Genomic DNA, 23,131 nt, shown 5'->3' with positions numbered 1-23,131 from the left:
AGAGCATCACCCGCATCCGAAAATGAGGCCCCCAAAAACCAGAGACTAAACCCCGAGCCCCAAGACCCAAAAGCCAAAGAGCCAAAGACCAAAGACTAAAGACACCAACTGGCCGTGGACTCATTAATTTAACTTTTGTTCGCGGGCAACGGGGAGACGACCAAAACACAGTAGTCGGCATTGAAGACACAAAGCCCAGAATGCCTAAATGGCTCATTAGGGTCTTAAATTAAAGCTACTTGGCCCAAGTCGGTCAACTAAGCCGACGTGCGGAGAAAGAAAAAGAAAGCGGCGCGAAGACAAGACCACAATGCGGAGGAACCCAGATATACTCGTATATGCAGAAGCTACCGAACTACCCCGAGAATAGGTATAGGTTAAGGCCCAAGAAAACCCAAGGCGGGCCTTAGCCTCCTTAATTAAATTGCCATTGTCTCTTCTCACGGTCCGTGACAGTTGATTGCAAAAGAACTGCATACCTGGCGTACTTAGATGGGCGGTTCTAAGTGTAGGGAATGGGAATGGGAATGAGATTGGTATTGGGAGGAATGGCATTCGCCCATATGGGTTAGCCGCACTAACCAGAGAAGAATGCCCGGATAATTGTCTGTCCCCTGTCTCCGAGACGTCATCGTACCACTGACAACCTCCGGCATTTTGCTAATCTCGCCAGCCTCTCTGCTGATTCATTTCCTCCGCGAGATTAGCCGGTCGTGATAAGGACTGCTCACTTCTGGCCGCTCTTCGATGAGCTCATGAGGAAGCATTGGGCCCACAGACCATAGGCAACCCTTTGTGAATCGCAACGAGATTCATCTTAGACGCTGTCTTGTTGAAAAGCAATTTCTCCTCCATCTTCCAGCGGGTGCTGATCTTATCCGGCCTGTTTTGAGTGCTTGTATTTATGTGATTTTTATCGACGGGGGCATCGTAATGGGAAATGGCAACGCATTTCGGAGGGGCTCTTCCAATTTAATTATTAGGGGATGGCTACAGAGTTTGAGTTGATTTATTGGCCTGTTACGGGGTCTGGGGAAATGCTTAGAAATGGGCTTTGCCATCAACAAGAAAAACTAATGTTGCGACTCGGTGGGAAATTCGTGCCAGAGATGCATACTAAAATATTCTACCTTCAATATTTAGGCACTTCCATTGACAACCGTTAAGAGGCAAGCCCGAAACCATTTTCCAAAGATTATGTCATACCCTAGTCTGCGCCTCTTTGATTGCAAGGATAATCCCCCGTCAGCTTCCCCTGCTCATCCACAAAACCTCCAATTACACACACATCAATCCCATAAATGGACAACTATTGTATCTATTCGATCCTCGGTGCCAATCCCCATTCCCCCACCCCCCATTCCAATCTCAAGATCCATAGGCGAAGACGAAGACCTAACCCTACCTGCTGCTATCGCCAAAAAGTGATCAACCCAAAGCCAGGTGATCATCGCGTCGCCCACAAAATTGCTGCCCGAAATAAGATATCTGCACGTAGCTGTAATTTAAAACTCCGCCGAGCCAAATGAAAAAAAAAGAAAAAATTAAAGAAGAACAACAGACGTCTCGAGCCCCTTTGGGCAGCAACAACAACAGTCCCACAAACACATTATCCTACAGCAATAATTTCTCTTTTCCCGGCGAACAATGCAGAGGAACCAGAACTGAACTGTACACCCAGCGGAAAAATGTGCCGTGAAATTGGGGAAGAAATTTCTAAGATAACCACAGAAGTTCGAATAATGACAAAGAGTAATGACAACAAAGGTCTACAAGAATACGAACTAAATACCTTTAGTATAATCATGTAGTTTTTAAATCAACTCTGAAACCATGCTATAGGTATGCCAAGTAAGTGCTTACTTGGATATAATTAATATTTGAAGTTCATTTGTTTTGCATCCTACAACTTGCTATTTTCAAAATATGTTTCCTTTTTTTTTTGACTGCAAGGAAATGGAGATATGTCATTTGCCCGGCTGCAGAACGAACCGAAATCGAAGAAGCCGGCAGAGAAATGAAGATCGATGCCACAGGGTAGTCCCTCTCTCTCCGCTCCCCTCACGATTCCTATACCGATCCCTATTGCGATCCCGATCCCAAATGCTCTCCCTTTTCCCTCTCTGCTGCTTGAGCAACATGTGCGCCGCTTTGTAACGCCAATTATGGTCCCATAATTCCAGGGCATTGTCTGTTTCTGTGGGAGCACAAAAGATGCGCTCCGGGAATCGGAATCGGAATGGGAATGGGAATGGGAATGGGCATTACAAGATACAAGATCGCTTCGCGGCGAGAGAACGTTCTCAGCGATGCGTATCCGAGCGGCAAATGAGCAAGGAGAGAGCAGTGATCGAGATCTTGGCCAGGTAGATTTGGTAGATTTACACTCCGGATCGGATCGACTCGACTCGGTTCAGTTCGGTTCTCTCTTGAGTGGAATGGAGTTGAACTCGGGGAGCTGGCTCGGCTTGACCGCTCGACGATCGGCCGCTCAAATCAGTTTGTGTGTAGACTCAGACGTCGACGGACGTGTGCGTTCGTTAAAAGAAAGCGGAGACTAAGAACGATCCACGAGATACAGATACAGATACCGATACCGATAGCGCAGCAGTGAAAGTGTGCCGAGCTGAGATATAGATACAGATAGAGATTACACCCGCCAGTCGACCGATATAAAAGTAAACCATGGAGGGATTGCCGCGCGCATTAAACTACGAACTCTCGCACGATTTGCATTTCGATCATTACGCCGGTGCCGCAGCTCAGAAGATTCTGAACAGCGGGAGAAGTACTCCTGAAGCCTCCACGCCGACCATCACCACATTGGATGCCATTTCCAGCAGTGATTTCCTGAAACAGATTGGCCAGCAGATCCTCAGCTCCATTCAACTGAAACATCAGCACCAGCTCAACGAAGTCAGCCATCCGAAGAATTCCACCAGCGAGGAGATCATGGATTTCGATCTGGCCAACCGGGTGATTCTGGACAGCAGCAGTGTGGATCAGCTGCAGCAGCAGTTGGAGTACGATAAGTTCATGAACGAGGTGTGGATCGGCATCGTCTTCACCCTGATCCTCATCTCGATGGTCTTCTGCATCTGCTCCTGCTTCCTGTACCATCAGTTCCGCACCTGGAAACGCAATTGTAAGTATTCCGCATTGGAAATGGGAATTATACATAGGGCATCCATATATAGTTGTTTATAGAGATTAAAATCTTATCGAGTGCCTGTTTTGATTAGCCAGTACTGCCAAAAAAAAAAAACACAGTCACAATTCAAGCCACATAAACAAGTAAAAATTCCAGGCTATTATAAACGATTTTATAGTTGAAATTAGGTGACCCGACTTCAACCGTCATCAGGGAAATATACTCCATTAGGAGTGGAAATCTTTTCGTATTTTATTCCGTCTTAAGTGCTTCCACATCTCTAATGATTCGCTTTATTACGTCAATCCATTTTTTGGGGTCGTAAAAGCAAAGTATTTCGTTAACTGTCGTCAGGTTCAAGAACAAACACAAATTTTCTATAGTTCGTGATGCGGCCTAAAAAGTGACGAAACCTTGGGAAAAAATTAGCACATCGCCAACGAAATGGCAGAAAAGTGCGGCAAAAATTTCAGAGAAATTCGTCTACCTCGTGTTTAATTCGAAAGCGGTGCCAAGGCAATTATGGAAAAGAATGCAGCGAAGAGAAAATATTTTCAAAAGTTAATGGCAATGAAAGCCAGCAAATAGGGCAAAACAAATGCGGGCAGAAGCAATTGTAATATTGCAACTGGGTCGAGGTCTTCATTAATCTCGCCCAGTCAACTCCACTCCAACGAAGGCAAATACTAATAAACAATTATTGTTCTTTGTTTTGCAGATCGCAACAATGCAAATGGCTCGACGCAGTGCACCATTGTGGACATAGAGGCGTTGAAACTGCATCCGGATGTGGAGGATCCGGTGCCGGAATACACCCTAGTATCTGGATTGCCTAGCTATGAGGCGGCTCTGAAGCTGCTCCAAAAATCCCCGCAGTCATCCTGCCTGATTGTCTACCCAAGTGTGTTTAATGTGTTCAACAAGCAGGAGAGGAGCAGCCAGGAGCTGCTGCATCCAGGAGCTGCAACACCAGCACCTCCAGCCGCACTCGAGAATCAGCGGGCACCGCAGCCACCTTCGTTTTGTGAGGCCACCATGCCGCTGCTCCCAGCAACAACAGCAGCAGCCACTCACGCAGCAGCAACAGCAACAGCAGCAACAACAACAGCAACATCTGCAACACTGGCAACTTCGCCCACGTGCGAGGCGATTAAGCCAAACTTTGTGATGATGCCAATTGTGCCCAGTTATGCGGAGGTATTCGGCAGCTCGTACAAAACCGTCGACGAGAAAAAGAAATCGAAGTCGAAAGACAGCCAGGTGAAAGACGATATCAAGCGGTAAAGGCAAGGGTAAAGCTAAAAGTAAAGGCAAAGGCAGAGGTAGAGCCAATACCGGATGCGGATACCTAGCCACCACGCAACTGAGCTCTGTGATATTTTCATGTTCATGCTGGAAAGACATACCCATATGTAATTAAACTAAGCGCTGTGATTATCAAAAAGACGTTACTAAACATACTACTCGCTACTAAATGTGTTAGCTAGATAGTTACGCCACATTGTACTTAATGATTTCGTATCCAGTACTTATGGAAACGCAAAGATGCAAATTGTTACTAGACTTAAGTAGGCCACAAACTAAATATTAATAAATTATACACCTAACAATTTAAATAATCATTGCTTTTATTATTCCCTAAAGAACAAGCGCTCTTTTAAAGCCAGCAGCATGGCATGGAGCTCTCCATCTGCCAGCTCCTTTGATTATTATTTTGCCATCAATCAGTTGGCATTCAAATTGATTCATTGATGCTGCAGCAACTGATTTGATTGACGCCAGGAACAGATGGCATACAAATCCTTTCGCCAGGCGGTGGCTACTCCCCGCTCCACTGAGCTTTAAAAATAGCTTCCAGCTTCCAGCTTGGGATGCCGGAGCACAACATCAACAATCCGGCAGATTGAGATAGTTGTCGTAGATAGATGGATAGATAGATAGATAGACAGATAGAGACAGTTCGATTTGACATTGAGCTAAGGACGTGATAGCTTACTCGACTGCCGGTGCTGCAGTGTGCTCAATGCATTTGTGCAATTGTAATTTCGCATTGATAAGCTAGTAAATCCATGTATAGGTATGCAAATCGCTGCCAGAGACAATAGACATAATAAATGATCTCAAGCAGTGTTTTCCTAGCATCGATGCTAAGTCGGTGGACGTGACTCCCAGTTAACCCCGTGCAGCAAAACGTGGCCGCTTCCGAAGGCAATACAAATTGCGGTAGGTCTTGGGATCTATTGCTCTATCTTTAAGAGTAGGAGGTTTTTTAGATTTATTTCCATTTTATTTTTATTCTACGCTACACGGTCCCGCATTCCAACAGCTGAGCTGGAAAACACTACTGCAACTAAGTTAGTATCACCACGCTATCTGCAATCTGAACAACCCGCTATCGGCATTAACAAATGAAATGAATTCTATGGAAATTAATCTCACTGTGCAATGGATTTGTCGCTCTTTACCGCCATGTGATTTTTATTTATCATTATTATTATTATCGTTATTGTTACTGTTGTATTTATAGATTGCCGGTTGCAGTTGCACTTGCAATGCACTTGCAGTTGCAGTCCGCTTCCGTGCTTCATTATTATTATACCCATTTGAATGGGTAAACAAATCACCGACAACCAACTAGAAATCCACATGTGAGGGTGCGAATAAATTGCATTTATGCGAGTGCCATTAAAGTTATTTATCTCACGACCAGTGCCTCGCAATCCGTGATCGGTGATCACAGGTCCGTGACCAGTGATCGGTGATCAATGAAATGGGGCAAGTTCTGGGGAAGAACCTCTTGCGGTGGCATTTGCATATTGGTTGGAGCATTGAAACAGAAAACAGACTTCGCCTGAAAGCCGCTTATGCAAAGCAATAATTATTAATTGCAAATGCAGTCGAGATTTACGATCGCTCTTTGTTTATTTGACAGCTTATGACATATTCCCCGATGCGAGACGCCTAACTAACTTAGCCTCATGTCTAGAACCTATGAATATCTTAGCCAGCGACCGTTTTCACATGGGCTCGAATGATCTATGGATTTTATTGTCGGCCGGCCGCTTGGACTGTAAAAATAAGAGAAACCTAGCCGAAACACGCCCACCAATTTGTCAGAACGCCACAATGTGTGCAAATTGTTTCATTAGTTGAATTTGGGCGCCGTTCAAAACAATGCCAAAAAATTCCAATAAGCGCGTGGTCAGTTGTTTAAACAATCCCCTCACGTACAACCGACAACAGTCAAAGCTTTCGGGCTACAAAGACAGCCAAAAGTATTGGCTTTGCTGGTTAGGAGAACCATTCTGGATTATTCAATTGTTCGTAGTTCAGCTACTTATATTAGTATTACAGCAGGCCATATAATTTCATCACTGCCATTACCGGGCATAAAGCAAACAGTTCCAGTGCATACTTGAAATTGTTGCTAATGAGTTTTAGTATCGGTTTTTATGTTAGCCCCGCTAATTGCCTGGCTAATGGGTTAAAGACCAATCGGTTATGAAGCTAAATTCGCCAGTTGCCGGCCTGCAAAATGTGGCAATTTGTCTATGCTTTCACCTTGGCTCCAGACAGCTTGTCCAATTTTATTTTTGTTTTGAGTTTTATTTTTCGATTTGCATTTGCATTGCCGGTTTTAACGGCTGCTGCCACGAAAACATGTGTAGATCGCACACGGCACATCAAAATATTATGCAGCATAAACAACATAATTAGATCGAAATGCAAATTCGAATGGGAAGCTGAATCCGAATCCGAAAGCACAACCAAAGGGCAATTTATTAAAAGCCCATCCATCGGATGCATCTTTCGGATCGGTGAAAGTTGCAGGTTGCTGGGGCAGAGGGTACAACCTAATGAAGCGGACAATTTATTAATAAAATGCACATTAGTCCACGTTTACGGTCCCGCACAACACACGTCGTCTTGGCCAACTGAATTTTCAATTAAGCGCCAAAATCGTGGGCCAAGCCGAAGCTACATTTTTAAAGCTGGAAGTGGAAGCTGGAAGATAACCATATCCATACCCGTACCCATACCCATACCATCGTGGCTCCAATCGACTAACTCCCAACTCAGACGAGTCGCCGCCGATGTTTGAAAGCGAAACCGGTTGGCCAACAGCCGCTGGGTAAAAAGCAACGTCATACGCAATATCTGACCCACTTTATTGTGCAGGCGGCTAAAACCGAAAACCAAAACAAAAGCCAAAATTGAAATTGAAATTGGCAAGCCCGCTGTCTCTAGGAAAACGGTCACCAATTGTGGACATCTACACATTTCTATAAATATTTTTATGGGGTCAGCGCTGCTTGTTCAAATAAAATACATATTACACAAACATGCCACGGCATTTAAATCGATTTTAGCCTCGAGTAGAGCAAATATTACAAAAAACTACAAAGGCTGTGTAAATGGTATTGAGTCAATATTTAAATATTCATTTAAGCCCGCTGACCTAAAACCTAAAATTTATTTAAAGTATTTAACTTTTCAAGGGTGATTACCGGCGATTTTAGTCAACTTTTTTCAGATCTCCATGAAATGTTTATTTATGCTTTGCCGAAATTCTTATTAAGAGCCACACAGTGCCTCAAATTTGTTTAACACTCGTGTCAGTTGTTGAGCTTTTTTATAATGCCATGCGTTAAGTTCAGCCGCGATTTATTTATCTTTTCTTTTAGACTTTGGGCAAACATTTTGAACTGAAGCTGCGCCATTTGCTTGGATATTACCCCAACTTAAAGGTGAATGAAAGGTCTGAAAACAAAAAATAGAAAAGATAAAAAATGCACGCAAACAATAGTAATAAATATTAGCAACAACTTCTCTGCCAAGGCGAAGATTTTGCCATTTGATGTGTTTGCCTTTGTAAGTGGCAAGTGAAATTGCGGCGGTTGGGAAAATATTTGCTCAGAATGTTTTGCATATATGTAGATATGGTGAAGTGTAGTAAAAGCTTTGCCACGCGGGTTAAATAGCGAAAAATTAAGAGCTTTCTTAGATAAATAATCTACACTAGAGTTCTGCTTGCCTGGTTTGCGGCGGACCACAAAAAGATATTAATTTGAATGCTGTGTCTTTGCACACAGATACGGAATACTAAAATCCACCTAGCTGAAAATCAATTTTCCGTTCGACAAAATTAAAGAATTTTCTGATTGAAATTCCATAAAAGAATAACAATAAATTGATTTGGGCTCGGCTTCGAGTGCGAGATTGGGTCAAGCATGGAATGCGAATTAGTAACTGACAAACGTTCTACGCTCCAAAAACCCAGCAACACGAGTATAACAATCTGTGCACTTCAAATTTGTATATTGGCAGCAGAAAAGTGCAGGCGGTTCAACTTTTATGCTTAATTCAAGTGAAATATTTACCTCGATTGCGTTGCCAAACAAAAGCTAAATTAAATTCTATCTTCATGAAAATATATAAAAAGTTGGGGCGTTCCGAGAAGCCTGACTAAAAGAAAAACAAATAAAAATGCAAATAAAAGTTGTCCGATCTAAAGTTATGGGCGCTCTGCTAGATACTCCAGACCTGAACCCAGCTCATAAAAACCCAACAGGAAAACTCCGCCGAACGAGTTAACTGCGATGCGCTAACTGTTCCTATCTTGGGCGCTCCCATCAAAGGAACATCAAAGTGCAGCAGTGGGGGATCGGATCGGATTGGATTTGGGTCTCGGAATGGGATTGAAAAGGCACTGTGAAAAACTAGTGCAGAAACTTACGGAGAACAAGCTTCGTTAGAAGCGTAAATGACTTGCGCATACTTATTATTTACAGCACATAACCAAAAATGTGTTTACTATCAATAGAAAGAATGTTATTGGGAGTATTTCATATGCACGCTATTTAGTTATTTCCCAAAATATTTTTTAATGTTTATATGTAGTATTTATATTCTAGTTACGTTTACGTTTATTTATTTATCTTTAAATATTTTACGAAATAACTACGAACAATTCTTACGATTTAATTACTATTTGAATAGCATTTTATAAAACGAGTAGTTTCAAGTAATAGCTGTACTATTTTAAAGATTTTTCTCCGTGTAAAAAGGGGATTGGGACGCGGATTGGGAGCTCGCAGCAGCCAGCCACAGCGGTTGCAGATGCAGATGGAGATGCAGACAAAGATACAGATACATATAAAGTAGGTTGCTGCAGGTTTGTTTTCCCGATAAGCTCGCGCCATGAGATTAGCCTGTTTTCCCTTCCACCTCCACCTCCCAGCAATTTGTTTTTTCCCGTCTTTGTCTGTTCTGCGTATTTGGCTGCGGTTTAATTTTATGGGCCAAAGATTTTATTTTGTAACTTAATGTTTGTTTGGCCTGCAGGAGACTCGAAGCAGCAGGTTGTTGGATCTTCTTTTATTTTGGTACTCATCTGCTTTCAACGAAATGCACTCAAATTCAGAGATGATGAACCGGACAGCAATTTACATTTTATAGCCCCTTTTCCTATTACTCATTAATTGCGCACATTTGTAGTGCTAAGTATTATTCAAATAGCATTACTTTAATAGCATTGATCCAACAGTCATCGACTTACTTGCCAAATTGTATGATTATTTGATTGGTAACCATGGTTACTTCGTTATCTGCACCGCTAACCACACAATTGCCCCCCTTCCGTGATTGGATTACTAAAATGCAATCAAAGCTCGCTAATCTTATCAAAAATGTTGCTCCCAGTGGCCAGCGAATCGTGTAATTATGTTTAATTGGCCCAGCGAATCGAGTTAACACTTTGCGGACTAAATAAATATTCTAATTAACTATTTAAATTGTAGATGCAATCGTGAAACCATTCACCGATTCTGTTTCATTAAGTATAATTAAAACGACCACAAAATCAAGACTATTTTTTTCGCCAAAAATTAAAACGACCAAATAATGAAGTTCATTTTTGCGCACTAAAAAAAACGAATCAATGTTTAATTATAGGAACTGCTTAGCCAGAGAATGTATCTTCCTACTTGGCAGAAGCTAAAAATCACTTAACCGTAAACAAAATGGCTCAATAGCTTCCGTCCGCTGTTAAATACGAAGCATGAGTGCACATCGACCCCCGAAAACTAAGTGGGTTAAATTCTTTCTTCAGACTGATAACTGTCTTATCTAAAATTGACTTTTCCCATGCGTGTGATCAAACTTTTATAATAGTCAGTTTAAAGTCATGACTTCACCTAGACGCGTCTACTATGGCCTCTTCGTGGCTTTAATTCTGTTTTTGGCTTTCACTCTCTATATTAATTCGGGCGAAGTTGATAGAACACCTGCAAAACTAAGTAACAAGCACACTGTGGATCCCCTGTACGAAGAAATCAGGATTCTCTGCATGATACCCTATAGTTATCATGACCCCAACACTTCCAAATACGTGAAACGCACCTGGGGAAAGCACTGCAATGTCTTGCTATTTGTGAGTGGGGATATCGATGGCGAATTGGAACCCTATGTGCCTGTGATTAATTCCACGCATACGTGGACTTTGGTCCATCAGGGGCTGATGTACGCTTCTCTGACCTATGCCGACAAAATCGATTGGTTCCTCAGAGTCGAGCCCTCTAGGTAAGACCCCGTAATATTCGCCAGATCATAATATAATTTGAATCGTTCGACGCAGTCATAAATTGCTGAAGAGCTCTATTATGGTTTTCTTTTATCGCTGGAATATTGATATGATATTCTAAGCGCTCAACTTCCACTCTGCCACTACACCGAAAAAGATTTTGCCGTTCCACTTATAAAGAATATACCATTATAAAGTTTGTCATCAAATGTAGTTTCAGAGTCCGACTCAGTTGCCTATGCTCTTAACAACAATTTGATTTTCTGCTTTTAAAAGGCACATAACTTCACATACGTTATCTATATTTTGGATTAAAGGACGATTTAAGTTGCCAATTAAATTAAGAATTTTCACATTTTATACAATCCTATACAATGTTATTTTTTTCCGTGGCTCCTTATTCATTCTTGTTGTTTATTTTTATGAGCGTTGAGTTCGGTGGCCGCCTCACTCAACATATTTTGACTTCTTTCATTGATAAAGTTATCAGTCAGCCTTCGGCAGTATTTGTTTGTGCTCGAGTTTGAGTTTGGGTTTCGATTGTTGTTTGCTGGATGTTCCCGTTTACGTTAAGGTCTACATCCCGTTTTGCAGTCGGTTCCGTTCCATTCACTCCATTGTTGATCGATTTTTCCTCGGCTTCCTTTTGTGGTTTAGCCCACGGAGCGTTTCCTTTATCTGGAGGAGCTGGGGATGGAAAAATGTGCCAAGGAAGTGCGAGTATCTATGGGCGGTAGTTTATCTGTCTTTTGTAGGGGACACAATGCACTTCCCCACCCCCGGTTCCACATTTTCCTCTGTGTATATGTCGCTTGATTGCTCTCCGGGGAGGTTTGCCTTCATAATTGGTACAAATTTCAGTTCGAAGTTGAAAAAGAATATTTTCCCATGGATTGTCATTCACGGTGCGGAATGCCATTAGCATAGTTTGCCTCAGATTATGCTGATAAGTCACAAACGAATTTCTATTCAGAGCGAGTGATCGCAACCCTATCCCAATGTATTCCCCATTCAATTCGAATTTATGAAAATAAAATGCACTCTACAAACTAGACATTAATAGACAGGTCATTCCGTCATGTGTCATGCCGTTTCACTGGCATTGATTAGCTTAAATATATTTGCAATTGGCGCTATCAATTTATTTTGATATTTTGCGCACTTTTCAAATGCAATTCAATTAATCCCTGTTTACATTCAAATGCCAACTTAATGGTAATATAAATGCTAGAAGTTTCAATATGCCCGGTCGTAAATGTTATTGATTAGAGCGCATTATCAAAAGTTTTTTAATATTGGTAAAAATGCGTGCCAAGAGGTCAATTAAGTGTGCCGCAGAGCTGTCGATTGAAATAGTGTTTTCCTAATTTATGCCGTCATACATAATTGGAAATTTATTGGATGTGATGTCAACACCAGCCGTAGAATATTACAAAATCAATTGAATAAGGATTGGGATTGGACTTGGGAATATTTATACACTGCTTAATCGACTCTAAAATAAGTTGATAACTTGACTTGGCGTTTACTTTGTGTGGTCGTTGACTGACAATTAAAAGTTTATGTTTGTAGCAAGAGCCATTAAAGTTGGTAGTTTTATTGGCCGGCTCTGCATTGGTCATAGAATACTATTTCCAACGACGGTTTCATCTGTTTTATCTTCGTAATTAATTATAAGAAATCGTCTGATGGGAAAACAATGCGAAATTGAAACATTGTGATCGGGGCTCTTCACCATTCTACCTCCCAAATCCAAGTATATAGCACCTTACCTCATCGACATTATCTACAATTACTTGTATCTTGGTTCGGTTGTTTGGCAAATATTTAACGATGTGTTTATGATTTTGTACGTTTATTTTCGTTACTTTTTGTATTTTTTGTGTAGATTTTAGCCATCGTTGTTTGCGTCGCACATTTGCGGCTTGAACTTGGACTTTGTTTGCTTTGCGTGTCCACGATCCATTCAAAAACGGATCTTGCCATGTTGTTGACACGGTTTTTCTAAATGGCAATTGTTTGCTTGTCGCTCTACCCGTACTCAATTTTTTTTGAATATCCATAAGACTCACATCGGCCAATTCGGCCATACAACACTCGTACATATTTGCATTGCGGCTTTGTATGCAAAGCTGATCAGTGATGGATTTTATTGATATGCACGATTTCGCGACGTGAATGAAGAATGAGAATTCTTAGTTGGCACAAAGGAAATTTTAGACTGAAGTCTAGTGTTTTCCTATTTCAGCTTTGTAGTTGTGGAGAATCTCCGGCATTTGATAGACAAAAGAAAATATCAACCCAGTCAACCGATATATTTTGGCTACGAGCTCGAGAATATTGTTACACATGAGGTAAGTTCAATTTGGACTGATAAACAGAATATTTCAATAATTTGGCACTATTTGTGCAAATATGTTTTATTGCCGCCTTTAGCCCTTTGTCTACTATCGTAGTGGGTATGTGATAAGTCGAGAGGCCTTAAGACGATATACGAAGGCGTCGAAGGATCCTGAGAACAAGGATTGCACTCATTGGGAGGGGTATGCTGAGGGTTTGGATATACATCGGTGTATGAGTTTCGCTAACGTTACGGTAGCAGAAAGTCGGGACGAATTTGAGAACGAGACATTCATACCCGTAGAAATGCATAACCAGTTCCAAGATGGCTATGATACTATACCCTGGCTGCGTAACTTAACTTATCACAAAAGAACAGAGGTAATCTATTACTAAGATTAATAAAGTTCTATGTAATACTTCGCCTTATAATCTTTTCAGAAATCAGTTCCCATATCCAGCCGCGCCATTAGTTTTCTGGTAAAATATCCGCCAGAAATGTACGATTACTACTATTTTGTTTACCAAGTAAAGTCCTTTGGCACTCCCGTCCCAAGCTCCATTGACCGTAAAAGGCCGTAATAAAGGACTCACCTCTGGCAGCTGTCGACGAACTTCCTTCCTGATGTTTCAATTACTGAAAGGCAGAGGGCCCTGGTTACACATGAGGTTACTTCCTAGTAAATCCATGCAATCCAAAGTAACCCACATATCATGTACATCACATAACTCATCTCACATGTGGGAAAAAGGGGGAGGATAAACGTGTTCATCAATGAATCTGTCGTCTGGCCTGGAGTCTCATTTTCCCAATGCCCTTTGTCTGTGCAAAATTACTTCCGTTTCTCTTCGATTTTCGGTTTTTTTTTCTCTGCCCAACTGCAAAGTGTCATTGTTACATCATGTCTGAGGGAAAGGAGATATTCACATGAATGCAATATTGCACTTTTCCCTGCTTCCTGTAACCTTTATCATGTGTAGGCCTATTGCTTACCTGTTAGATGAAAACTTAGCTCATCTGGAAACTTGAGCACGTAAACTGAGACATTAATATCCCACATAAGCGGAATATCGCTTACCTCTCGCAGGTTCCTTATTTTTTGTTTGACAGTTTCACATGAAACCCGTACAAGCTGCTCACATGTGATTATCGAAATCCATACAAACGTTTGTGGGCCTTTTGTTTTTGCAACAAAAGAGGTAGGCGATTGAATAATATTATCCAAATATATGTGACTTTGTTGTGTTATTTTGGGATGTCTAAAAATAGATTCGAGTATCTATGCAAATCTAGAAACGTGTTTGAATCGCGGAAAGAGTTGTAGTTTCGGATTCCACGAAGTTTGTTACAAACAGGAAACATGAACGCCAGATGTTGGCACCCAGTAATCGATACTCCACTTTAAGTTTGTTTAGTTTACGCAACAGTTTATGAACTGGCCAAACCGAGCCATTCGCCCCTTCACTTTCAACTGCAAAGTTTTGCATCAACTTGAAAGCCATTATCATCAATGAAAGACGATGGCAAGGCGTCTTCGATGCCCGAGTCGTCAGGTGGGTTAATAATTCTAATTGAAAAAGGCAATTTGTATGCGGCGGGCAAAGAGAAACCAAAGGCATTGCGGACCGACAAAAGCACTCAATGTAATTAAATTGTCGACGGACCACCCAGCGCCAATAGTTCCACCACCCGAACCGCCGATTCCAGTAATCGTTTAGATATGCCACGACTGTTTAGTACACGGCGCCTCTTCCTCGCCGGAAAGAATGCAATTTATTTGCTTATCCTGGGCACTATATTCTACACGGTTACGTTGCGCCTTCCTGGGAGCTTGAAACCTGAAGAAGTCGTCGATCGCTCTGGTCCACCACCCCCTAGGATCTTTTGCATCATATCCACATATGAATATCGCCACACACAGGTAGCAATTCACACCCATCGGACTTGGGTCAGGCACTGCGATCACTATCTCTTCGTCAGCGATTACAGTGACCACTACCTGGAGCCAGCGGTGTTTATGCATATGAATGACCGTTGGCACCGAATGAGGGCCTATCTGGAGTACGTCTACAAGTATCACTTCCATCAGGGAGACTGGTTCCTCTTCTGCAACGACGATAAGTAATAATGGCGAATGAAGAAGTTATCGTAATGCTCTGAGTGATATTAATGGCCTTTTCAGCTTTGTAGTCGTGGACAATCTTCGTCACATGCTGAAGACATATAGTCCCAATGAACTTATTTACTTCGGATGCAAAATGCGAGCACCCAATGGTCTGGTGAGATTATTTTCCAATTTTAAATATCAATTGTGGAATAATCAATACTTGCTATTCATCAATTATCTTTCTGACTAAGGATATAATGCTTATATAAGCGGCACTTTTAATGACTGGCTTATATATTTTAATTTAATTTCAAGGTGTACATGCTAGAAGGTTCCGGGATTGTCTTCAGTGGAGCTGCTTTAAAGCGATTTGCACTAGCAGCCCTGACCAACGAGAGTATTTGTAGTTCGGAGGCGAAAGGCAATGATTTCACTCAGGAACTGGGTCGATGTCTGACTAATGTCAATGTGATAGCCGGGGATAGTAATATTATATACTATATATATTTAATATGCTTTCATACGAAATACATAATGAACATTTATAATATGTACTACTTTGCATATGTAACTAGAGTTTTCGGAGTGCCGCGTAACTTGAACATTGAAAATGAAAGGATGGTACTCGAAAATAAGACCACATTAATTGATCAGAGTTCACCATAACTTAAGGTGCATACAACTTAAGCGGTCTTTACGTTACATTTAAACAGATATTGTTAAATAATACAGTTACTCTTTTCTAAATAACAAATTTAAGCCTAAATTAAGTTGCCTACGTAGACCTACGGCTACTTTATATTTACAAATGAAATTCGGCAGTTTTAGACAAAGCTTTTGACAATGCCTTAAATTTCTCCTACTGCGTCTTGACATTATCCCAAAAATGTTGGAGCCTTTGTTTATTCTGATATCCGAATTTCCACCTTTGCCTATGGTTTTTCAGATCACAGACACTCGAAGTAACCGAATTTGATTCCGGCTGCGCCTCTAGGCAATGCCTTATGTTTTGCTGTTGGCCGGAGATAACCTGATGGGTCTTGGAGTCGAAGGACCAGAACTGGTTTCCACTCTGGCCATGGCATTGGTATATATGAACATTCACTCCTTGATTGCGCACCTCCAAGCAGTAGAATCCGGATCGCAACTCCCTACGATTGGTTAGGCTCCAATACTGCTCCGGACTGGGGAATACGTGGTCCGAACTACAAGGACCCAGTTTGGGTTGACCATTTCGAGGTTCTTTGCGATCCAGGCAGAGTTTCGGTGATGATACACTTTGTAATACTCCAGACGCGTATTCTGCGGGATCTAATATGGGATATAGGTTCAGGAAATCCGCTGCGAGGTTGTCCAAGAACCACTTGAAAGGCTTGCAGTGGAGGCGTTTCTTGAGGTCTCGTTGCTCGGCAAGATTGCCAACTGGAATCACTGTTAAATGTGGCATGTTGGCAAATAGCTTGTCCTTGTATTCATCTAGCCAAATCTCAGCCACTCGACGGTAGTTCTAGGGAGATTGTATTCAAACACAAACGATTAATTTATATTCAAACTATTTATTGAATGAAAATATGGCTTTAACAGAACTCACCCTAGAAATAAGTTTCCTCTCGCTATTTTTATCCTTGTTGGTATAGCGCACTTGGAATTTTCCGTCTCTAAAGAGGTGGCCAATCCTTGAGCAGGGGACTTCTAGGATCTGTCCGCCGCACAGCCACAACTTAAGGCTCAGTTCGAACTGCTCGGCTCCCCAGATCTTCAATTTCTTGTCGTAGCCACCAAGCTCCGAGAACCACTCTCGTCCAATGGCAAAGAGACCACCATTCATTATGGGGTTCTTATGCGGTGCCGGCATGGCTACGGCCTCCTCCTTGAGAAGTGGAAGCTGAATATAGTTGAACTCCCAGTTGAAGAAGCCCCTCGAGGGCTTGCCCCTTCTGTAGGCGAAGGTATCAAAGTCAATGGTGTCTATGATTGGAGTAGTGCAGGTTCTGTTGTCCTCCAAAATGGGAGCGAGGAGTGGCTCCAGCCAGCCTTTGGTCACCTCCACATGGCAGTCAAGGAAGACCAGGACGTCGGCCAGGGCCAGTTCAGCGCCCATGACTCTGGCTTGCATCAGACCCACCTGGGTTGTGATTCTGCGGTGCTGCACCATATTTAGGAACTTGATCTTAATGAAGTCGTTGAGCTTCTCGTCCACCTGCGTGCTCCCGTCGTCCACCAGGATAACCTCCCGAAGCAGCTGGACCGGAGTCCGGCTCCTCAAGCTGCTCAGCGTTCGCAGCAGCACGCTCGCCTCCTCATTGTGATATGTTATCACCACACTGACCGACGGGAGCTTTTCCAGCGGGTACTTGAGCTTTTTGCAGCTGTGGAAAGATCACACGTTTCAGAGAGTCTTATCACAATGAGTGATGACGATTTGGCTATTTTTACGAGCAAACTAAAAAGTAAAGCGCGTGTAATATGTGTAAAAATAATAATTGCTTAAGTTTTTATATCCGGATATTTTCAATATGTCACTGAAAGGAAATATATATTTTTTGTATATTTAAGAAATATACCAAGATATAGTTAATTGGAGAGTATTGGCTTGAATTTGACTAGACAATTTCTGTACATCAATGAGATGAGTTTATCTGAGAAATGGTTTTAAAGCACCGGCAGTACTGAATCGGATCCCACTCTTATAAAGCTGCCGATTGCCGCTCAGCAATCTCTTGTAGCTAATACTCTCGCCACTCACCTGCGATGTCGCATGTCGTAGAGCGTTCGCTCAGGTGAGATGCGCTTGGAGAGCCAAGCATTGTAACCCGTTTCCCGCTGACTTTTGGCGATGGCCTCCAACTGCTCTTCAGTCCAATTGCCCCGCGCCGGACGACCCAAAGCTCCCAGATCCGGAACGACCTCCGACTCGAAGACCGCCTGCAGATCTCTAATGTCACGCTCCAAACGAGAAGTGGTCGAAGCAGCGCCTTCTTCAAGCTCCCGCTCCAATTCCAGGGTATAAAGATAGTAGATAATACTGCCGATGGCCATCAGCAGTAGCAGTGGCAACACCTTCTTCTTGTGCCTCCAAATATCCAGGCACATCGTATCACAGCAACAAACACAGCCCTCCGAAACGGACAGTAGACTTTCGGCTTAAACCGCGCAGCGTTTTGGCCAAGACTGAAGCTGGCCAACTGAGAGCATGACGAGAGCGGTCTTCCACACCAGTAATCCCATCTTATACGCTGAGAAAGTTTTCGATTCGGTGGCTCATTGAGCAGATCATGTTCGGGCATATTGAAATTTCCGAAGACCATTGGAGTGGGTTTCTGACGTTTTGCATTGAAAGTTAGCGACGAATGACTTTAATAAATCCTGTCTCAAGACAATAAAATATACTGGCTTGTTGAAACAAAAATGAATTAATTAAGTTTAGTTCTAACCCATTTGTTTATAACAACAAGAACTAAACTTAATTAATAGTTTAGTTCTTGTTGTTATAACCCATTTGTTTAAATTCAGATATCTTACAAGATACCAAACTGTCTTAAAGATACATAGCATGTTTGTTGTGCCCAAATAAATATGGAAAAAAGTGTTGGGGATCCCGAAAGTCTTTACTTCTCTAAATACCCCATCGAATGAATTTGTTTCATGCAAACAGAATTAACAAACCCCTTTAACAGTTTTTTAATAATTGCTTCAGTCCGGTTTTAATCACAATGAAACCATTACTATTTGGTACACCGTGTAGCTGTGCGATCTTCATTTTGGCATATTGTATAATTTCTGTATTTATATGGCTTTTGTATACAGATAACTTATCAAATCCCATAGTTGACTTTGAATACTTTTCAATTCAAAGTCTTGGCCAACTTGGAAAAGAAGCACATTTGCAAATGACAAAAACGGATTTAGTAGATGCTGCACTAGAGAACGAAACGTATCAATACAATGCCTGGCTCTCTGAAAGAATTCCGCTGAAACGAGCTCTAGAAGACTATAGGGATCCACAGTAAGTACAGCAAGTAAACCAATTTATTTTCATATACTAATCCTTTTTTTAGATGTCGCAAGATCAACTATAGTTCAGAAAAGAGGGTTACTGTTAGCATAGTAATAGCCATCCACGAGGAGCATCCTCACACTCTGCTGAGAACCATCTATAGCGTTATTGCAGAAACATCACCCTCTCTACTCACAGAAATAGTACTGGTTCATGATGGGCATGGCGATTCAGATCTTATCGAGCACATTCATGAAAAACTTCCCATAGTTACTCAGCTGGAAATGGAAACTGTGAAGGGAATTATTCATAGTCGTTTGACTGGAGCTAAAATAGCCACTGGAGATATTCTCGTATTTCTCAATGGCCACATGGAGGTCACAAAGGGTTGGCTTCCTCCCCTACTTGAACCCATTCTCTCCAACAACCAGACTGTCACTGAGCCCATTGTAGATGCCATATCTAGGGAAACGTTTGGCTACCAGAGGCTGGTGGAACCTGAGCAAATGGCATTCGACTGGCAGTTGGATCACATTTTTCTGCCCCTGGATCAGCACTCGTGGAGTAACCTTCCCAAGCCATACCCATCCTCCAAACTGGAGGGTCGTGTTTTCGCCATTGATCGCAGGTGGTTCTGGCATCTTGGGGGATGGGATGAAGGACTCCAGGACTACGGGGGCGATGCCCTGGAACTCAGCCTCAAGGTTTGGCAGTGTGGAGGTCTCATCCTGGCCGTTCCCTGTTCACGAGTAGGAGTTATCCATAAAAGCGATGAGCTTAAGGCCCAGATGACACCAAACAGAAATCCGAGCTTACAAGTCCAAAAGGCAGGTTACCATCACAAAACTAAACCTATTTCTTTTTTTATTCTTTTCTTTTTTGGGGTTTTTATTAATTGCAGAACTTCAAACGTGTTGTAGATGTCTGGTTCGACGAATATAAGCTGCACTTTTATCGATACAATCCCAGGCTGAGAAACCTTACTGCAGAATCGCTGGACAAGCCGCGAGATTTACGACGTCGCCTGAATTGCAAGTCCTTCGGATGGTATAGAAGCCAAGTGGCGCCACAAATCAGGAACTATTATCTTCATGCCGGACTTTCCAGCTATGCGATAGGTAAAATAATGCCATTTGTGGCGCCACATTTTTGCTTATCCATCAAGGGAGGACTTCCTGTCCTAAGGAAATGCAACTCAACTAATTTCGAAGAATGGACTCTGACGTCTCGTTGTCAACTGAAGCATGGTAACATGTGCCTGGATGTGGACTATAAAAGTAATGTGCGGGCTTCGAAATGCTCTAAAAAAGTGCCGAAAAATCCCTGGCACTATAATTACCTGCACAACTCATTTGTCAGCAGCGGAAACAAATGTCTGCAAATTGATGTCAATAAAGTCGGCCTGATTTTAAGTGCTTGCGATTCCGATGTGACGGAACAACGATGGAAGTTCACTGGAGAGCAGGACGCCTTAAAAAACCACAGCAAGGATGTGTGCTTAAGTGTAAACCACTGAACTGAAAGGATTTCTTAACTTTTTATTTCAATAATTCTAGTTTTTAATTTACAAGAGTACTTTATGTTTATTCCGTTAAAGCTACAACTAGAGTTCTAGAATTATAGTTTTATTAAAAACACTACCTATTAGATCCTGAGTTATATAGCTTATAAGCCTGCGAAGCTTACCGCTTTCACAAGGTAGAATCTATCTATCTTGAAGTATGTACTGATTGCATTACACTTAGATTAATATCATCGAGAATCCATCTTTGCTTTCTGTTCGTTGCATTGCAAAAATTCAGAAATATATTGAGTTCATCTGCGAATTCTAAACACTTTTTATTGCTCACTAGGTGATTGTTTACCGAATCATAATGCCATCTTTGCCGACCTCCTAAACTGTGGCAGAGATTGTAACCCAACCTTAAATCGGGCTGCACTTCTGCACAAATATTTCCAGCTACGCGTAGATCCTTAACATAGGTTAGTGTCCAGTTTTGAAGAGTATTATGTGCACTGCAGCGCTGCATAAATAAATATTGACTTCTTGCATTCATTGTCAAACACTTCTTGGGAAATTCAAGGGACTTTACATGTCCTGAAGCATAATCCGTTCGATTTAGGGCCGTAACGTGGTTGAGACCTGGCGTAATGTCATTTATAAACACTTTTAAGGACTGGCATTCGTATTGCTGATATAGTTTTCGCGGCTCGTGGAGATCCCCCTCTGAGATATTCAGGAGATGAGGCTGGTATTTATAAACGACCGATTTTAGATCCCCAGCCCACACTTCTATAATTCGTTTGAGGTTCTGGGAAAATGAAATATTAATAACAATTCGACATTGATTTCATTTTTTCATTTGTACATACCCTTGATACTTGGTCACCCATTTTGTAGAGATCCCCGTATCGCTTTAGGTAGTCCTGGTCCGTGGGCTGCAAGTGTCCAACTCGGGAGCAGGGAACTTGAACTATTCGACCACCAGTACACCACACTTTGAAGCTGAGCACCAGCTCAGCAGCTCCAAAGCCGCGAAGCTCTTTATCGAATTTCGAGAGGTCCTGAAACCAGAGAGCTCGAATGGCAAAGACGGAAGTCCTTACGGCAGCCACTTCGTAGGGCCTTGGAAGGTACGACCTCCTCTCCCTGGACAAAGGAACTTCCCGACGAGTTAAGCTCCAATCGTAAATTCCTCGCCTTTCTATAGATCGCTGGTAGGCAAAAGTCTGCTCGTCCAGATTATCCAAAATAGGAGTGGCCAGGGTGAGACTCTGCTCCGCAATGGTATCCAGTAGTGGAGGTAACCAGTCATTTGTAAACTCCACTTGTGCATCCACGAACACCAAGTTCTCGGCCTTGGCTTTGTGGGAGGCCAAAATGCGAGCCTTGATTAAGCCCACCTGTTCAGGCAGATGAAGAATCCGCGCTTTTGGATCAATATACATGTGCACATAGTTGTCGAAGGAGAAGAGTGATAGTTCCTCTTTCCAAAAGTCCGTATCACTGTGATCGTTCACCAGAATAAGCTCGTTAAAAAGGTGCTTTGGAGTTCTCTCCATCAAACTGTGTAATGTTCTTAGCAGAACTACCAGCTGCTCGTTTCGGAATATCATAATAATACTGGCTGGTTTCATCTCATCAGAATCCTCATCGTATTCCAGCTTCAGGCAGCGGGGATCTCGTAAGTCTGGCAAAGAACGCCGTAGTGGAATTCTTTCAGCCAGCCAAGCGTTATATAAGTAATACCGCCAACCCTGTTTATATGAACCGATTTCCGAAGATGGAACACTTAAATAGGAGGCAGTTCCATTTACACCCAATCCCGGATGAGAAAGCGGTCCCATCAGTCCATCCCAACTGCTCAGATCTCTGTGCAGGAGCAGGAGTACAATCAGGATCCACAGGTGTAAAACTACGTATTTAAACAAGTAATTTAAGACAGTCGCTGAAACTTCCATGTTTACGAAGCAACTGATTATTTAATATGCGAAAATATATACATAAAAAATTGCATGGTTGTTTAAAAGCGTAACATTTTAGTTGAAAGTGGAACACTTTAACGAGAATTAAGTTTTCATTTCTTAAACTAGAAAGATCGCACTGGAAAGTATTCAGTTATTATAAAAGCCTTTAAACGTAAATCCACTTAATATAAAGGATATTATGCAGGTCACGATAATTTTTTTGTATTTAATAAAACCATTTTAAACTCTGTAAGTTCGTATATAATCTATCAACACATAAAATAAACTTTATAAGAATTTCGATCAAAATTTACAATAATATGATTTCCTAACCAATACTTTTTTATCTATGATTTGATTTTACTTAAAACATAAAACAATAATAATAACTTAGAATTAGCGACAAGCAAAAATATTTGTCAAACAAAAATATCCATTTTCGTCAGAAATAAATATATTTTATTTCCGAAACCCGGTACCCTCTC

General features: G+C 41.9%; 6 protein-coding genes across 7 annotated transcripts; 4 read left to right on the top strand and 2 right to left on the bottom strand.

Moving 5' to 3' along the window:
- Positions 1 to 1,111: 1,111 nt before the first annotated feature.
- Positions 1,112 to 4,767, top strand: LOC6539609 (protein commissureless 2). Its single transcript, XM_002086461.3, has 2 exons — positions 1,112 to 3,145; positions 3,870 to 4,767. The coding sequence occupies exons 1-2, from the start codon at positions 2,686 to 2,688 to the stop codon at positions 4,433 to 4,435; spliced, it is 1,026 nt and encodes a 341-aa protein (XP_002086497.2). The 5' UTR covers positions 1,112 to 2,685; the 3' UTR covers positions 4,436 to 4,767.
- Positions 4,768 to 10,322: 5,555 nt separating this feature from the next.
- Positions 10,323 to 13,853, top strand: LOC6539608 (glycoprotein-N-acetylgalactosamine 3-beta-galactosyltransferase 1). Its single transcript, XM_015189594.2, has 4 exons — positions 10,323 to 10,732; positions 12,982 to 13,087; positions 13,170 to 13,454; positions 13,515 to 13,853. Exons 1-4 carry the CDS (start codon positions 10,338 to 10,340, stop codon positions 13,653 to 13,655), a joined length of 927 nt encoding a protein of 308 aa, XP_015045080.2. The 5' UTR covers positions 10,323 to 10,337; the 3' UTR covers positions 13,656 to 13,853.
- Positions 13,854 to 13,940: 87 nt separating this feature from the next.
- On the top strand, positions 13,941 to 15,897 carry LOC26534553 (glycoprotein-N-acetylgalactosamine 3-beta-galactosyltransferase 1). The gene is made up of 3 exons (XM_015195193.3): positions 13,941 to 15,195; positions 15,257 to 15,353; positions 15,497 to 15,897. Exons 1-3 carry the CDS (start codon positions 14,795 to 14,797, stop codon positions 15,845 to 15,847), a joined length of 849 nt encoding a protein of 282 aa, XP_015050679.1. The 5' UTR covers positions 13,941 to 14,794; the 3' UTR covers positions 15,848 to 15,897.
- Positions 15,723 to 18,362, bottom strand: LOC6539607 (polypeptide N-acetylgalactosaminyltransferase 8). The gene is made up of 3 exons (XM_002086459.4): positions 17,928 to 18,362; positions 16,773 to 17,550; positions 15,723 to 16,688 (listed from the first exon to the last, which is right to left on the bottom strand). Exons 1-3 carry the CDS (start codon positions 18,272 to 18,274, stop codon positions 16,041 to 16,043), a joined length of 1,773 nt encoding a protein of 590 aa, XP_002086495.2. The 5' UTR covers positions 18,275 to 18,362; the 3' UTR covers positions 15,723 to 16,040.
- A 520-nt stretch (positions 18,363 to 18,882) lies between these two features.
- On the top strand, positions 18,883 to 20,813 carry LOC6539606 (putative polypeptide N-acetylgalactosaminyltransferase 11). Of its 2 annotated transcripts, XM_039374177.1 has the most exons (4): positions 18,883 to 18,952; positions 19,010 to 19,187; positions 19,240 to 20,005; positions 20,080 to 20,813. In XM_039374177.1, the coding sequence occupies exons 1-4, from the start codon at positions 18,895 to 18,897 to the stop codon at positions 20,692 to 20,694; spliced, it is 1,617 nt and encodes a 538-aa protein (XP_039230111.1). In that variant the 5' UTR covers positions 18,883 to 18,894; the 3' UTR covers positions 20,695 to 20,813. The 2 variants fall into 2 exon arrangements, with proteins under 2 accessions (XP_039230111.1, XP_002086494.3); XM_002086458.3 differs by having other exon boundaries at positions 18,883 to 19,187.
- On the bottom strand, positions 20,672 to 22,648 carry LOC6534532 (putative polypeptide N-acetylgalactosaminyltransferase 12). The gene is made up of 2 exons (XM_002095173.2): positions 21,552 to 22,648; positions 20,672 to 21,490 (listed from the first exon to the last, which is right to left on the bottom strand). The coding sequence occupies exons 1-2, from the start codon at positions 22,638 to 22,640 to the stop codon at positions 20,888 to 20,890; spliced, it is 1,692 nt and encodes a 563-aa protein (XP_002095209.1). The 5' UTR covers positions 22,641 to 22,648; the 3' UTR covers positions 20,672 to 20,887.
- Between the last annotated feature and the right edge of the window lie 483 nt (positions 22,649 to 23,131).

Source organism: Drosophila yakuba, chromosome 3L (genome assembly GCF_016746365.2).
Source record: "Drosophila yakuba strain Tai18E2 chromosome 3L, Prin_Dyak_Tai18E2_2.1, whole genome shotgun sequence".
Lineage (NCBI taxonomy): Eukaryota > Metazoa > Arthropoda > Insecta > Diptera > Drosophilidae > Drosophila > Drosophila yakuba.
This window is presented reverse-complemented; position numbering and strand designations above follow the sequence as displayed.

Coding starts and splice junctions, on each gene's coding strand:
- LOC6539609 (XM_002086461.3), top strand. CDS start 2,686: ATGGAGGGATTGCCGCGCGCATTAAACTACGAACTCTCGCACGATTTG. Junction 3,146..3,869: donor CCGCACCTGGAAACGCAATT/GTAAGTATTCCG, acceptor TTTGTTTTGCAG/ATCGCAACAATGCAAATGGC.
- LOC6539608 (XM_015189594.2), top strand. CDS start 10,338: ATGACTTCACCTAGACGCGTCTACTATGGCCTCTTCGTGGCTTTAATT. Junction 13,088..13,169: donor AGAATATTGTTACACATGAG/GTAAGTTCAATT, acceptor TGCCGCCTTTAG/CCCTTTGTCTACTATCGTAG. Junction 13,455..13,514: donor CTTATCACAAAAGAACAGAG/GTAATCTATTAC, acceptor TAATCTTTTCAG/AAATCAGTTCCCATATCCAG.
- LOC26534553 (XM_015195193.3), top strand. CDS start 14,795: ATGCCACGACTGTTTAGTACACGGCGCCTCTTCCTCGCCGGAAAGAAT. Junction 15,196..15,256: donor CTCTTCTGCAACGACGATAA/GTAATAATGGCG, acceptor TGGCCTTTTCAG/CTTTGTAGTCGTGGACAATC. Junction 15,354..15,496: donor TGCGAGCACCCAATGGTCTG/GTGAGATTATTT, acceptor TTTAATTTCAAG/GTGTACATGCTAGAAGGTTC.
- LOC6539607 (XM_002086459.4), bottom strand. CDS start 18,274: ATGTGCCTGGATATTTGGAGGCACAAGAAGAAGGTGTTGCCACTGCTA. Junction 17,551..17,927: donor TACGACATGCGACATCGCAG/GTGAGTGGCGAG, acceptor ATCTTTCCACAG/CTGCAAAAAGCTCAAGTACC. Junction 16,689..16,772: donor AGAGGAAACTTATTTCTAGG/GTGAGTTCTGTT, acceptor CAATCTCCCTAG/AACTACCGTCGAGTGGCTGA.
- LOC6539606 (XM_002086458.3), top strand. CDS start 18,895: ATGAAACCATTACTATTTGGTACACCGTGTAGCTGTGCGATCTTCATT. Junction 19,188..19,239: donor GAAGACTATAGGGATCCACA/GTAAGTACAGCA, acceptor TCCTTTTTTTAG/ATGTCGCAAGATCAACTATA. Junction 20,006..20,079: donor CGAGCTTACAAGTCCAAAAG/GCAGGTTACCAT, acceptor TATTAATTGCAG/AACTTCAAACGTGTTGTAGA.
- LOC6534532 (XM_002095173.2), bottom strand. CDS start 22,640: ATGGAAGTTTCAGCGACTGTCTTAAATTACTTGTTTAAATACGTAGTT. Junction 21,491..21,551: donor TGGGTGACCAAGTATCAAGG/GTATGTACAAAT, acceptor TCATTTTCCCAG/AACCTCAAACGAATTATAGA.